The 16,018-nt window shown below is 41.7% G+C and overlaps 1 protein-coding gene across 1 annotated transcript; it reads left to right on the forward strand.

Annotated features, from left to right (window-relative positions):
- Positions 1-615: 615 nt before the first annotated feature.
- Positions 616-12,878, forward strand: IMPA2 (inositol monophosphatase 2). Its single transcript, XM_081919950.1, has 8 exons — positions 616-841; positions 3,106-3,239; positions 5,597-5,701; positions 6,710-6,755; positions 8,379-8,487; positions 9,782-9,890; positions 10,614-10,765; positions 12,411-12,878. The coding sequence occupies exons 1-8, from the start codon at positions 734-736 to the stop codon at positions 12,524-12,526; spliced, it is 879 nt and encodes a 292-aa protein (XP_081776076.1). The 5' UTR covers positions 616-733; the 3' UTR covers positions 12,527-12,878.
- Positions 12,879-16,018: the final 3,140 nt, after the last annotated feature.

Genomic DNA, 16,018 nt, shown 5'->3' on the forward strand with positions numbered 1-16,018 from the left:
TTTCTGCAGAAATGCGGTTGGCAAGCTCCATAATTACATGTGGTGGGAAAAGGCATTTCTCCGGTGTTAAAGTGAGGGGAAACCGCGCCGGGGGTTGGCAAGCTGAACGACCCTGTACAGCAACAATGACAAAGTGCTCTGCAGTCAGAAGCAACTTCAGAGAGGAAGAGGTGAGGATGAGACCAGATCTTAAACTGAGGCGGGCGGCTGCCTGAAAGAAGCGAGTTACTTCCTGTGAGCCACATCCTATTTCTCTCACACAAAAACACACACATACCCGAGCCCATGATTCGTCCTCTGCTCAAGGGCCCAGCCTTTGCGGCTGCTGCCACAAGCAGTCTGAACGGCGTCCTAAAATTAGCAGCCAGCGAGCGGGCTTTGCGTGGCGAGGAGGCTGCCGCTCCTGGATGGGTGCAAAGCGCCGTCACTCTCGCCCAAGGAGGCGGCGCCTCTGCCGTCAGCGCCTCTCTCGCCTCCCCGAGCGAGGAAAGAGGACGCGGGAGCCAGACGGACGAGGAAAGTCGGAGCGGGGAGGCAGCGGGGCAGCAGAAGTCCAGCAGCGAGCGGGAGAAGCAGCAGCAGCCCTAGCCAAGCGGCGGGGAAGTTGCACGAGCGCTGCGCCCGGGCCCCCTGCTCGCCCTCCCCGCGCGCTGGGGACCGAGGAGGGGAGGCCGCCTCGCTTGGGCCCCGAGAAGGCGGAGGCGTCCTGGAAGGGAGGGGGGCAGCGGCTGCCATGAAGGCCAGCGGGGAGCAGAAACGGGGCGAGGCGGCCGCCAGCCCGGGCGACCCCTGGAAGGAGTGCATGGAGGTGGCGGTGCAGCTGGCGCTCCGGGCCGGACAGGTGAGCAGGCGCCACGTGGGGGGCTCTGGGGAAGCAGGGCTGCAAGGGGGAGCGGGGCGGCGGCGTTTCTTTCCGCTGCTGCCCCTCCTCCGGCCCTGCGGGGTCTGTAAGCAAGAAGAAGCTCCAAACACGGATTGACATGCCTTTCTGTCTCCTTTTGAGATTCGTGTGGGACTTGAGAAATCGCTGCATCTCTCTCTCTCTCTCTCTCTCTCTCTCTCACACACACACACACACACACACCAAAGTTACCTGCTGGGCAGCGAAGGGCCAGGTCTCCTGGTTGCGGACAGAGCTTCTGAGTACTGCAAGCCTTTTGCACGCAGCCTTGTCAATTCTGGCTGGCCGGTCGAGTTTGTGCATGTTTGGCGGGGACGCGAGGTGCATTTAGTTTAATAGCTCCCTCTTACTCCCGAGCAAGTGCATAAGATTGCACGTGGAGAAAAGAATGGGGAGATGCTGGTGAAAGAGAACTGGTGGACAGAAGTACTTTTTCCAGAAATGAAGTCAGATGTGGGCTAACTGTGGATTAACAGTTTAGGAGGTAAATGGGGTTCAACTGGGCCAGGTCAAACAAAAGGGCAAAGGAAACCAACCTTGCATTTCTGGACATTACAGAAATGGCTCTTCTTAACTGCCTGGCCTAAAAGTAGCCCATGGTAAAATATCAAAGAAAACATTGTTGGAACACTTAGTTTTTAAAAAAAAAAAAAACCCAACACATTAATTTGAGGTTGTTGAATGGGTTTAAATGGGAGTAATCTGTATTGCATCATTGTTGTATCTGCATTAATGTGTTCAGTGTCAAGGATGTATCTTGTTAATATTCAACAAGAGTTTGGGTAAGAGTCTGTAGTCCTGATTTCACTAGGAATGCCTTGCTTTTCCATTGCCAACTTCAGGTACCATTTAAGGAGCCACATTGTTAAGATGTGACCCCTTTTTTAAAGGGCAATGTATAGGTTGAAAAAAAAACGAGTTAAAGGAAATACTGTATCAGTTTCTAGCCAATAGCATTCCATTAACTGGTAGTTGAAAAGGTGTTTTGACATACAGGTAAGGGGAACTATGCATTATAAGAAATCCTAGTAAAATGACCCAGTAAGAACTACTGTACATCAATATGCAAAAATAGAGCAGTATTTGAAGGTAAGAATGATCCCATATATAATAAACAGGTTCTCTTTCCAGGCCAGGTTGATTGTAATTTCTTTTCAATGTCAGAGTTCAGTCCTGAAATGTGAGGACTGTTCTCACAAGGACAGGACCCAACTTGCCTCAGTCAGCAATCTGGCCACTAAATTCTGTACCAGCTGCAGTTTCCGAACAGTTACCAGGAGGAGTCATGGGGAAGGGCCATAGCTCTGTGGAAGAGCAGAAGATTCCATGTTTAGTCTCTGACATCCCCAGCTTGGGCTGAAAGAGACTCCTGTCTAAAATGGTGGACAACCATTATACACAGTATACACATTACTGAGCTAGATGGCCCCATGGCCTGTGTCAGTATAACACAGCTTCTTCTGAGTTGTCAAATTAAAGCAGAAGTAATAGGTAAATTGGGTAAGCATGCCCTGCTACCATATGGTCGCATTCTGAAACCATTTTGAAGGAAAGGGATTTAATCCAAAAGCAATTCCTTTTGATTTCAGTTGAAATAACAATGTGTAAAAATACTGTCTTGTTGAAGTCTCCCCTTCCTTCGTAAAATTTGGATAGCTATCAAGCTACTAAAGCAGAATTTGGTCAAATGCTTTGGTAGTGTCAAGGGGAAGATATGCCCATTGTTCTCGGGAAACAGTTATGTGTGTTTAATACCACATACAGATAGCCCTCCCTCTCACCCATCCTCTGAGTGATAAAACATCTTACCTACTCTCTTCAGGATAATTTCACCATGGAAATCACTGTGAAACAATATGTAAAAATACATTTGTGCTTATAATAATTTAGAGACAAACCTGTGGCTTCCAACGCAGCAAAGTTCTAAATGTTGAAAATGTAACCGAATGGCTTTTTACATCCTGATTGTGTACATCAGCACAGACCAGTGTCTCTGAAATATTGGTGACATGTCACAGCAGTACCAGTTTGATTTTTTTGTGGTGGGGGGAATAATTTTTATTTGATTTTACAAAACCCGTTTGATGTTTTTAAGCAATTCTATATGGGCATAACTGTGAACTTTTTTTGTCTATTGTCATTTGAGTCAGTTGAGAGATCTGTGGAGGGAAATGGTAAAGTAATTTCTGATTTAATTTTTCTAGATTATTAGCAAAGCTCTCACTGAGGAAAAACAGGTGTCTACCAAAACTTCCGCAGCAGATCTTGTGACAGAAACAGATCACTTTGTGGAAAACTTAATTGTTTCTGCTCTGAAAGAAAAATTTCCCTCTCACAGGTAGGTCCAGCTATGGTATTATCCTAGGCAAATTACGTATGTTTTGAACTGGGATTGAAAATGTCATTCTGTGAATAAGAAAGCTTGGAGAATATCAATACTAATAAGCTGCTTCACACATTGTATGAATGCAGTGACTGAATGATACAAACATGCACCTCATGTACACTAGTAAGAGAACAGGGATTGGCTACAGTTCTGTCAAGCGTACTGTTGGTGATAAACTTAAATGTGCCACCAATTGTCTGACGATGTCATAAATGGATGGGGAACCGGCAACCTGTAGGCTAGATGCAGCCCATTGAGCTTTTGCATGCATCCTGCAGCCTCCCCTCATCTGTTTCAGCCCCATGAAGCAATTAGTTGGGACCATTTTTCTTAACCCTAATTGCTGCATGGGAGTGATTTTTGTGGCGGTGAGAGCTAGCCATGGTGAGTTAACCTTCCCCATATGTTGCTACTCTTCTAAAGATTGTGAGGAGCCAGAATGGCAATTAGGCTTAACAGATCCCATTAATGCAAATGGGGGCCTTTGTTCTAAACCTAACTGCCAGATTGCTAGCAGTGGGGGAGAGAAGGGAAGATTTGTAAATAACTTATGAAAGGGGGATGGATGAGCATGGGGACGTGTGGTTTTCACCCTGTCTACCACTGACATGCAGCCCTCAACCTAGCTGGATCCCTAGTTATGCAATAAAATGTATAGCCCATCCCAGTGCTTTGAGACATGTTAGACTGAGAGATAGTCATTCAATGAGTTTTGTGGTAATTGGGGATTTGAACCGAGATGCTTCAATTAATCTACCAGCCCCAGAAGAAACCAAGAGCTTCTTTTCCCTCTGGCACAGCACCACAGCTAGGAGGTTATAGTGCTTAGGAAACAGAAAGGAGCACTTGGGGCATTTGGAAAGTAAGTGAGTAGAGATCTGGGTGGGGAGAGACGAACCTTTTCTCAAAGCAATGAGTAGGGAAAGACAGAACTGGGAACACTTTACCGGTACTTCACCATCACGATGCTTAGATAGGAGGGGAGGGCTTTTCCTCTCAGCACAGTCCTGTGATGGAGAGGTACCTGCCTCCTGCTCCTCTGCTGATTGGCAGAGAAAGGGTGACTGATTGTCCTCAGGAGAACAAAAGGTTGACCACCTTCCTGTAACCATTCTACTCCTCCAGTTAAACATCAGGTGAGAGTTGTTCAATATAACTGGTTGGCCATGGACGGGAGACAACATGTTAAAAGGGTGTGTTCTTTTTTAATTCTCCTGCCTCCAATGTCTTCTCAAATCCAGATTAGATTTCCCGTAATGAAATGAATATAGTAGTTTTAGCCTAATCTTAGTGGACATCTGTTCACATGAAAAAAAGCCCAACAGCAGCAACAAAAAAAGTAACCTTCCCTTTATATAGGATGGAATTGAAGGTTGTTTTCACAAGTATAGCACTAAGCTTCAATAGACAGTTGTCATCTAGTTTTAATTGGGAAATAATAGCTATGAAATGGTGGGAAAACTGTAACTCTTCCAGGTGTGGGTAATCTTGTAAAGCTTGATGTCCTTTGCGCAAGCTGAAACTAATTGCTGCAATGTACACAAAGTGCAGCAAAAGGTCAAGGGTTGCATGTGCATGTATAGCACAAGACATGTTCAAAAATACATGTGGTGTTCTGCGTAAAAATGGTCCTGTTCTTGGAAACAAATCATAGTAAGCGTTAATTGCAGTTTAGGCTTCTGATCTCCTTGTGTCCTGGAAAGGGAGGCCAAAGCTTGGTGCAGCTCATTCTCTTCATGCTAAACCATGGTTTAGTGTGATGTTCAAATATGACAAATGCATGACTAGGGAACCCACACTGCGATTTAAAGCCAAATAAGACACGATAGTGATGAACAGGCGTTTTCTATTCATGTGCCTGCCCGGTTCATATATTGGACAAAGGTTGAATCTTACTCAATAGTTTTTATTTCAATAGTAAGAAAACTACTCATTGCAGATTGACTTGTATATCTTCTATATGTGCTTCTGACTGTCACCAAAATGACACCTCTTACCTGTTGTGATGTACAAACTGTTGCTACATTGTATTCACACACAGCTTTTCATGAGTGAAGATACATGGGTTTCCCTTTGTGTAAGACCCTGAAACCTCCGTAGAGGCCCTGAAAGTCACTTGAACACCTTCTATATGTGCTCTTGGATAATATGCAAAGACTCACATAGATCCCCTTAGCATAACTTTTAGTACTTTACCTGATGCTTGTTTAAGGCCAAATGTAGCAGAAAACAGCTACGTTTGGGAACGCCAGTGCCTAAGTGCCTTCCAATAAGTAATAATTCAGTTTTAATTTTCTCGTCCATTATAGGTTTATTGCTGAAGAAGCTACCGCTGCTGGTTCAAAGTGCATTCTCTGTGACAGCCCTACCTGGATTATTGATCCTGTTGATGGCACCTGTAATTTTGTACATAGGTAAATATATAAACAGTGCTGCAAAAAAGCTACGCCTGCCTTTTCTCAAGCTCTCTGCCGTGCTTTATTTTTCTGTGTCCAACCTATTTGAGTAAGGCTTGTTCGCATATAAGGTTACTTTCTTGAGTCAACGTCTGCCCCAGTGCTTTGGGAGGAAGACTCTGATGAGTGCATATGCACAAATTCGATTCTAGTTTATGAATTTGGGCTTCCCAAGTGTTATTGTGAGGGGAGTGTGCACACTCAATTCCTTTGTTACATAGTTTGGCTACTATCAAGATAGGTTCTTGCCCTTATAGTGCCTTGTGGAAGTCTATTACAGGTGGACAGAACTGAATAGCACCAAAACACAAGTGCAGGGACAAGTACCAAAAGGGTGTAGTTACTAAGTAGCACAAGAGTTTGGAGCTACCATTGCTGTACCACAAACAATCAACAACTGTAGTGGTTGGCACCTTTGTTCAGCATACCAATTACCTATAAAAACCTTATTCTAAAAGAGTCCCTTATCATCAGAGGCTCTGGCTAAAATCCAGAGAACTATTGGACTAGTACAATGTACCTAAGGACAATAGCTTTTAACAGTATACTTTCCTTCTCCCTGCCATTAGCATGGCAAACTGGTTTTGAAACTCAGTGGGGCGTTCAAAAGAGGGAGGGACGGTTGTAGTTGAATCAGTCGTCAAGTTCTGATCAATTGCACAGCATCCTAAGATTTGAAGAAGGGAAAGGGGTTTTCTAAGAATCAAAGTCAAGTCAGCTATTTCTGCTTCAGCTACAGGGGAAAGGTCACTGCTAAACTGATCCACCAGATCAGGATGCCCCTAATTTTTTAACCATTGGGCTTGTTTTTAAAAGGTAAAAAGTAAAAATGTGCAATTCCTTTAGATACAAAGACTCAGATTTCTTATCTGAGAACCAACACAATTGCATTTCTGACAGGTAAAGTTGTTGAAATTAACTGTTTAGAGAATGTACTAACAGACACAACTGGTTTTATTTACACAGGTTTCCGACTGTGGCCGTCAGCATTGGATTTGCTGTTAATCAAGAGGTATAGGATAAAGCCTTATCTGCTGCTACCGTGATTAAGTGAAAGATTAATATCTAACAAACTTAGTGAGAATCTTGTGAGCGTCATAACAAATAACAAAGTTCACAGAAAGCCATTTAGGTTACTGTATTTATCTTGAAGTGTTAATCTGTTATAACCTTGGTTTGAATACACCAATCTGCATAATCCTGAAACCAATCCTTCGGTGTTGTGAGTAGTCTTATTATGACCTACCATAAATGAATGGTAGGAATGGAGTCTGGAATCATTCTTTGGGTAAAAGAGTATGTATGGCTGGCAGAATGTAAAGGTAGCTAATCCCAGTTTCAGGGACCTGTTTTTATAAGTAGTCTTGCATGTTTTAATTCTATCAATGTTTAATTGTTTTTTAATGATGGGTTTTCTATGTTTTTCTTATTTTTAATTTGTAAGCCACCTTGAGTCCCTGTCAGAGAAAAATGTGGAGTATGTATGTATGTCTCTTTTCTTAAATAAGGTCCATTAAAATCAACAAGACTTTTTTCCAAGTAAATGCATTTAGGAGTGTCATACTTAAGGGAAAGGTCACATCAAGCCAGGCTATTCGTTTCCTGAGTGACTGCGCAAGCAGCTTCCAGCTCATCAATCAAGTGGCAGACATACCAGTTGTTGTTGTTTTTTCTATTGCCATCTACCTACCTGTGCCGCAACATAATTTTTCATTCTTGTCTTGACTGTTAGAAAACCTGTATTGGCAGCCTTTATAAGTCTGTCCTTGATACTATTCCTTCAAGGGCAGAGTAGCTGACTTTGCATTACACAGATGCAATGGTAATGCAATGCAGTCTTTCTTCATGCAGAACCCGCTAGAACAGAAAAGGACTACGCTGTAGGGGAAACAACAAATGTTGTCTGTTGGCTGGGACACAACCTTGTTGCTAGATGGCAGGTGGAAAGGACAAAGCTGTTCCATAGAATAATATTTGGCAAAGACATGTTGGGTAGGGATAATAGTCTTGCATTTAGTTCTTATCACTGCTCCTGTACTGTATATTCAACACCAGATATTAGTAACTCTTAGGATACAACTTCACATGCCTGTGTCAGGCTTACTTATTCAAAGCAACTGTAAAATAAGGTATGGAGGTGATGTCAAGTGGTATAGCAGAGATGGGATACTGAACCTTTTATCTATGGATTTTGTGCTGTAGGTTACTTGAAGCCTCTGTCCTGCTACTCCAGGCAGGACCACTCAACAGACTTAGCAAACAAGAGTTTTTGTGCCAGCCCTATATCTGGATAGTAACTGGTGCTTAACTTGAAAACTAAGCAGTTGTGTGAAATGTTTGATGTGTTGAGCTCTTGCTCATTGTCATCACTGTGCAGAAAAGATTTCCAGGGGCTTTCTGAACATGTAAGAATTAGCCCTAAAATGTCTGTGGAGATGCATTAACTAATTTCTTATTGAAATTTTATGTACCTTGTGAAGTTGAAAGTCTGGCATGCTCAAAACCATTTCTTCTTTATTATCAGTAGCATAAACTGCTATTTATATGCATTTTATATAGTGATAATCTGTTTATATTGTGAAATATATAATACAAATTGCATTCATGATCTTTTTCCTTTCCCAAAACGCTAAAGCTTGAATTTGGTGTAATTTATCACTGCACGGAAGAACGATTATACACTGGTAGAAGAGGTCAAGGGGCATTTTGTAATGACAAAAGGCTTCAGGTATCAAAAGTGACAGGTTGGTTTAAGCTCTCTAAAAGAAATATTTTGAATATTGTATTATTAGAGAGTCGTTACCATATGTAGGTAGACTTACAGAGCAATCTTCTGCATATTTACTCAGAAGTAAGATCCACTCTGTTTAGTGGAGCTTACTTCCAGGTAAGTGCACATAAGATTGCGCCCTTGATGTATTTTCTGCATAACTGAATATATTTTACATTTATTTAAGTAGTCCTTCTTTTCTATACCATACTTTAATTATTGAGCTTAGTAGTTTAAAATAGGCTTTTATAAATCACTGTAAATTTGGCTGCAACAAAACTGGTGACCCTTGCTTAATCTTATGATTAGTCAGCTCTTGAGTGCCAGGTGAGTGGACATAGTACATACCTTACGAATGGTGCTGGCATGAATCTCTGTACAATTATGTAAAACTACCTGAAAAAATGTAATCTAAACATTACAGCCACTGTAGGGAAAGTATTTAAAGTGTACCCTATTTCATGTTGGGGCTGCAATAATGAAGCAGCCTACTTAGGGCTAGCACTGTCAGCCTGCAGAGTTGGTGGAATTTTAGATTATTTATTACCTATTTCTTATTGAAAAATATGTTGACTTCTATCAGTGGAAGTAGAGAGACTTTTTATTGTGATTAAGGAAGACTAGCAGACTTCTCAATGGAAAATTTAAAAATTTTTTAAAAAATTAACATAGGATGTGAAGTATGTATGTATACGCTAAAGAAAAGTTGTCCAAAAGCTTGAAATTTCAGTTAATTGGTCCAGGAATACTAGGACTTGGGATAGGCTTGTAATGTGTGCAGCTCTGAAATAGCAGCATGAGACTATGCAATCACTTTAGAGGCTTTTTCAAAATAATATGTGAGTTCACGGTGGTAGTATTAATTCTGAATTTTGCATGTATGAATTTTGAAAATATGATAGGAATGATATATTCTACTGCAAGATCTAAAATGTACTTTGTGATATGCTTAGAGTTGATGGGATGTAGAATTATTTTGACTGAACATTATTGCAGAATCTGCTGTGATTCTAAGAGGGTAAGACTTTGCTTCCAAATAAATATATTTAACTAAAAGTAATAAGCAGATTTGTTTTCCATAATTTCAAGACACAGAATTTTGTTGAAAGCTTTTGGAAATAAGCAAGACTCGTAAAAAAGAACAGTAATATATGAACATGTGAAGCGATCTTATTGTAAAATATCCAAAGATCCTTCACAGTAGAATTTGGACAGTGCCTACTTTGAAAAGCTGTTGCAATAATACAAAATAACCTTTTGTCTTGCAGATATCTCAAAGGCCTTGATTTTAACAGAGATTGGCCCAAAACGAGATCCTGACACTTTGAAACTGTTTCTCAGCAACATGGAGCGATTGCTTAAGGCCCAAGCTCATGGGTAAGATCTTCTTTAAAAAGTAAATAAATCATAAACCTTTGTAAAGAAAAGAACCAGCCCCTTCATTAACATTTCAGTTTCTGAGGCCACCTATTTAAATTTAGTGAACCTAAACTTTTGCAGGCATTCTGGTGCACTTACAGAACTCCCTCTGAAGCAACTTCCCTATTCACTGCCAGTGGTGGAGTTTCATGCTCTGGCCCTGGGGGGCGGAGATCAGGCAGGGGCGGGGTATGCGTCGCCTGTGGGGGCGGGGCACCCAGAGCGGGGGGGGGAGGAGCCGCGATGGCACCCTGCCGGTGCACTCCCCCACACTCTTCCTCCGCCAGTGTTCACTGCACCATCAAGATAGCTTTTCAGTGTTAGAAGTCAGTTAGCACCCCCTCCTCTTTCTTCTTGCTTGGGAGTTATGAAGATGGGGCAGCCTTGCATTGCATTGTCAAGTGAATAGGACAAGCAGACATTGCTTGCTGGATATGATAACATTGTAAAGAACGGGGAAGATGTTGAGACAAACACCTGGAAACATATGACTGGCTTTTCTTAAGATAATATTTTAACTTGTTGTGAATATGTGAGTTTGTCTGTGCAACAAATCGTTGGTTAAAATTGATGACTTGTTTTTCTAACCTTGACTCATGAGCAGATCCTCGTGGGTTGGCTTTATCAATGGTTTTCATTCTTTTCACAAGTCTTTTTGCTCCCACCTGTGACTTATTGTAGGGTTCGTGTCATTGGAAGTTCCACGTTGGCGCTCTGTCTTCTAGCATCTGGTGCTGCAGATGCATATTACCAGTTTGGCTTGCACTGTTGGGACTTGGCGGCAGCTACAGTTATTATCAGAGAGGCAGGTGGTGTTGTGATGGATACTTCAGGTAAGCAAAAAATATTATTTTTATAGCACATGTTTATAATGCACATTTATTTATAAAAAAAATATCACCACATTGTAAAAAAGCTGTTTACGACTATCCATCTACCTATCTATCTATCTAAACATAACATTTACATACAGGTACCATCAACTAATTACCGTATTTTTCCATGTATAATATGATATTTCCCCCCAAAAAATTTAAGTTTAAAATTGGGGGTTGTCTTATACACAGAATGTTGCAATTAGATATATAAATAAATACATGCCACCATCCATATTATCCCCCCCCCGCCAGCCTCACCTCACTAATGGCCTCACAATAAACCCTGGTCTGGTACTCCCCCCCCAGCAGCCCCCACTCTGGACATTGTCCTTTCCTCCCGGTTCCCTCAGCCACCCCCTGGCTACCCAGACCTCCCATTCCCCAAGCGCACTCACTCAGGCAGCTCTGGAAGTCGGAGCTCCTTGATCAGCATTCACATCTGCCAGCGCTTGTGGAGTAAATACGGTACATACTGTAAATACTGAGGCAAAAGTGCAACACACAGGCAGGAGAGCTGGAGCTACAGCTACAATGGAGTTACACTGAGCTGACAGGAGCAGCTGCCATTACACAGCTTGCCTCACTGTTTGATGTTTCAGTATACGGTACTAAATATACCGGTGTTTTGAATATTTAATAAAATATCAAAGTTGTTCGGTTTGGTGTTTAAAATATTTCTTTCTTAATTTTGGGCTCAAAAAATAGGGGTCGTCTTATACATGGGGGTGTCTTATACACGGAAAAATACGGTAATATGGAAAGATAGCCTGCATAAGTCTGGTGACATAGAAAAGTTTTTCAGGAGATGTTAAAAGCCTGAAACTGAAGGTGCCTGCTCAATGTCTATTGGCAGAGCATTCCACCCTTATTGGGCAGAAAGCATCTCAGTTTTGTTGTTGTTGTCAGATGAATCCCACCAACTTGACAACCAACTATGCTGTTGCAAATGCTTTCAGTGATCAAGTTCAGATATAAGAGTTTAGGCATTCCTTAAGGTATCCTGGACCTAAGATGTTCATTTACAATGAATGCAAGGACCTTGAACCTGGCTCAGTTACAGATGGGCAGCTAGTGCATATGTTTTAACAATGATGACATATGCTATCAGCCATGTGTCCCAGTCAGCAGTGTAGCTGCTGCATTCTACACCAGCTAGAGATTTACAGCAGAGCCAAGGGCTGTGCCTCATAGAGCACATTATAGTAATCTAACCCGAGGTTACCAGCGCATGGACTTCTGCGGTCAGGCTATCTCAGACCAAACAACTGGTAAAACTCAGAGGACGCTTGGGCATCTAGTGACAAAAATGTATCCAGGAGTACCCACAAGCTGGGCACATGTTCCTTCAGAGGAAGTGCAACCCTATCTAGAACAGGCAACTTACCTATCTCCCAATGGTTGCCCCATCCTATGATAGAGGGAAGGTGGGTGCGTTCCAGCTAAGCGTTGCTCCTTAATGTCTTCCCATGAAATGGAGGTCTTGCATCTGATGAATTGTACTATATGGGAAATAGTTTGAGCCACAGAGGGGACAGAGTCTCGCATTACTGTTGAATCTCAAGTGCTTTGTTTGACTGATCAAATCCCTCTCCTTTCGTAGGTGGACCTCTAGATCTAATGTCATGCCGAGTGGTTGCAGCAGGTACCCAGGAAATGGCTGCATTCATAGCTCAGGAAATTCAGACTATTCACTATAGACGAGATGATGAGAATTGACCGGACTTACATATTCCTGAAAACAAGGAAACTTGTCCTTTTGGAACTACATTGCTTCCTTCAGGATGGCTTGCTTATAGGATAAATGGTTTAATTGTATGTTTCTTAATACAGTCTATATAGCAAAGGTATTATGAAAAAAAATTACTTGCATTATAGGAAGGTGAAGGGAAATTTTTAATTTTTGTAAGCTTCTTGGCCCCCTTTTAATGAGAATTTATTTCAGCTATGCTTTTTTTAAAAAAATCACAGGTATCCCAGATTGAGTTGGCTTCTTGCCTCTTTTAGGCTGAAGCAGAGGGGAAGCGGGGTTTGTACCACATTCAAATATAAATAAAACTCTATTTTTGCAGATCTCAGGTAAATTAGTCTTTCTGCAGCAAAGGGAAAATTGTTTTGAATTGTGTGCCTAAAGTACTCACACTCAACAGTGCTTGAGAATTCTAAACTTAAAAGTACATGTATAGAACAAAACCTTAGATAGTTACACTTCTATTTACTTCTTAAAAAACAACTACACTCATTTATGTAGCACAGTCAAAAGTGGCAATGGCACATATCCTTGAACGGTGTATTATATTTATGTGGGTAACTTAAATAGTAGATATTGGTGCTGATCAGAAGATAAAAAGCTGTTTTTCCAACATCTGAAAATCTTCAGCTTCAATCAAGCAGCACAACATAAATCACAGCAGGGTGTGTTTTTTTCCATGACCTAGAAAATTCAATACAACATCACATAAGGATGTGATGGTTTTAACCTAGGTATTAGCACTGAGCACAGAACTAGCTTGGCAGCCATACAAACACATTGGTCACTGCTACACTTGAGTCATTACTATGGGGATGAGGAATCTTATTCAGGTGAGAACATAAAAAGAGTCCTACTAGATCGTGCCAAAGGCCCATATAGTCCAGAATCCTAGAGTGGCCAGCCAGATGTCTATATGGGAAGATCAGGCCTCACCTTGCCCTCCACGGGCCCTCCAGCCTTAGGATGCCATGAGCCCTGAACTCTTGAGCCTTCTCTCCCTTGGCTCAAAGACAGTTTGGACCCCTCTAAGAGAGGGGGGAACCCAGTGGCAACCCCACCTTTGGCTCCCCCAGGACAGAGGGGGCCAGCTTCTCCACCACCAGAGCTGGGGGTGAGCAAGAATGCCAGGAGGGGAGGCAGGCAAGCTGAGTGGGCATCTCTCGGGGGCCCAACCTGGACAGTTGCGAAGGAAAGGGAACACCAAGCACTCTGCAATATTTAAGAGACTTGTTTGAAAAACCTTCATAGGATGGTAACCTTTCAGGGATTCTTTAGCTGTGGTTCCTGCACTGCAGGGAGTTGAGCTAGATGACCCTTGGGGAAGCCTTCTAGCACTGCGATTCTGTGTAGCTCATAAGCAGAACCTGAGTTAACGGTGCTCTTCTGATTCCCATCAAGTGGAATTCAGAGGCATGCTGCCTTTGATAGTGGAGTTTATAGAACACTAGCAAAGAAAATCTCTTTCACTGGGTGCTAATACTTGAAAAGGGCTCTGAAGGGAGATATAGTCAAAGGACTGAAGCAAAGCATTTTAACCAGTTTTTGAAAATAGCATCAGAATCTTCTGTCTTCAAGTTCCCTATATGTAGCAGTTCTGTTTATTTTTGTATGGCAGAGCATTCAGTCATATAAATCAATGCATGCTGTTTCAACTACAGCCCACAAAATGTTTATTTCCTTATCTGTCCTTTGTGGGAGCTAGACTTAGAAATGATGTGAATCTACGGTTATCCACAGTAACTGTGTGGATAATTGTTGTAATTTCTGCAGCTACTGAAAGTCAGCATCATGACCAAAACCCAGATAGTAGAACATTACCCCTGAAGTAGTCTGTGTCGCGTTAAGATCCTCTAAACCTAAACACACTGGAAATAACTGCCATTAAAACTAATGATACTTTTAAGCACAAATACTCAGGATTGGGATTGTGAGACTGAGCCAGTTGGTCCCAATATGAAAATCTGGGACTAGGAATTTTCTTTTGTTCCATAGAAATACAACCCTGGCTTTATAAACAGACATCCTACTGTCTAAGAGGAGTTTACTATTCTATTTAGCTATATGTGTGTGCAAGAAAAAGGATTGTAAAGACCCAAAGAATATTAATAAGATGGTGATGTATGCTGCTCTGAGCACAACCCACTCTGTGAATGGAAAAAGTGACTTGCAAATATTATAAATAAATGTTCTGAATGGAAGGGTCTGCAAAATCACAAGACATTGCTACATGTTAGCCTTGCTTCTGTTGCATTTTTTGTATATGTTTAAGAGCTTCTTTGCTGGAGCACTGTATTGTTTAGGAAGCAAAGCAGCCACAGAAATAATCCTTTAATTTGGTGCATCTGCTTCACCAAAATACTGTATAGCCATATGATGGAAACATTGTCACACATTGTTAATTGCATTGCAAAAATATTCTGGTGCCTGTGAGTTGTTTGCTCTGTTCCAGTCTGAACATTAATGGCAATGAATGTGTTATCTGTGTGAAATGTCTCATTTTCCCAGGTATAAAGTATTGTGATTTGAGTGTTTGGAAATTGTGGTGTCTCCAACAGAAGTGAAAACTTGAAGAAAGACATGAAGAATGCGCACAATAAATGAACAGTTTTTGTGTAATTGAACTTGTATGCAGGAAAGCCCTAAAAATGCAGAAACATTTGTGGCTCACCTTTGTGTCTGTCTCAAGCTTTTAATTTGAGCATAGTTTTTGTGTGTGTTTTGGCAAAGCGAAGGTAGTGGGGAAACAAACTCTAAACCCAATACTAGTGCCAACACTAAACTCATGCTGTGCTTGAATGCTTGTCCTAATAGCTTATCTTATGGTTTAAAGGACTGCCAACTCCTTTGCTGATTTTCTGTGGCTTTACCAGCTAAATGGCAGGGTGGGGGGAATTGGCAAGTTATAGCTTTTTCTGTCAATGACTAGAAGATGTTATTACTGCTTAGTCATCTAAGCAGTAGATGACTACCCCCACCCCCAGTCATTACTATGCAGGTACCTTAATTAACAAATAAGCTGGCAATCTGTTGTTCAGTAATTCTGAAGCAAACAAACTGAAGCTGTGCCAGTCCTAAACCATGATGTGTGTCTGTCATTGCAAGTCAGACTGTACAAATATTTAAAATTGAGGGAGTACAGTTAAAGCACTGTTGACGTAATAGCACTTATCATTTATATAGCACTTCAGAATGTTCAAAGCACTTTCCATGTCTCATGTGTAAACCTTGTAAGAGTCCTCTAAGAGTAGTAATATCCTTATTTTGGGGATTGTGGAGAGAGCCTGCCTAAGACCAAGTTAATTCATTGAATGAGTGAAGATTCAAACAGTCTTACACACATTTAAGGTAATGGTAAAGGGACCCCTGACTCTTATACACATTTACATGGGAGTAAATCCCATTTGGACACAGGTGGTGCTATGGGATGCGGGTGGCTCTGTGGGTTAAACCACAGAGCC

This window comes from Podarcis melisellensis (genome assembly GCF_964234715.1).
Source record: "Podarcis melisellensis genome assembly, chromosome: 7".
Taxonomy (NCBI): domain Eukaryota; kingdom Metazoa; phylum Chordata; class Lepidosauria; order Squamata; family Lacertidae; genus Podarcis; species Podarcis melisellensis.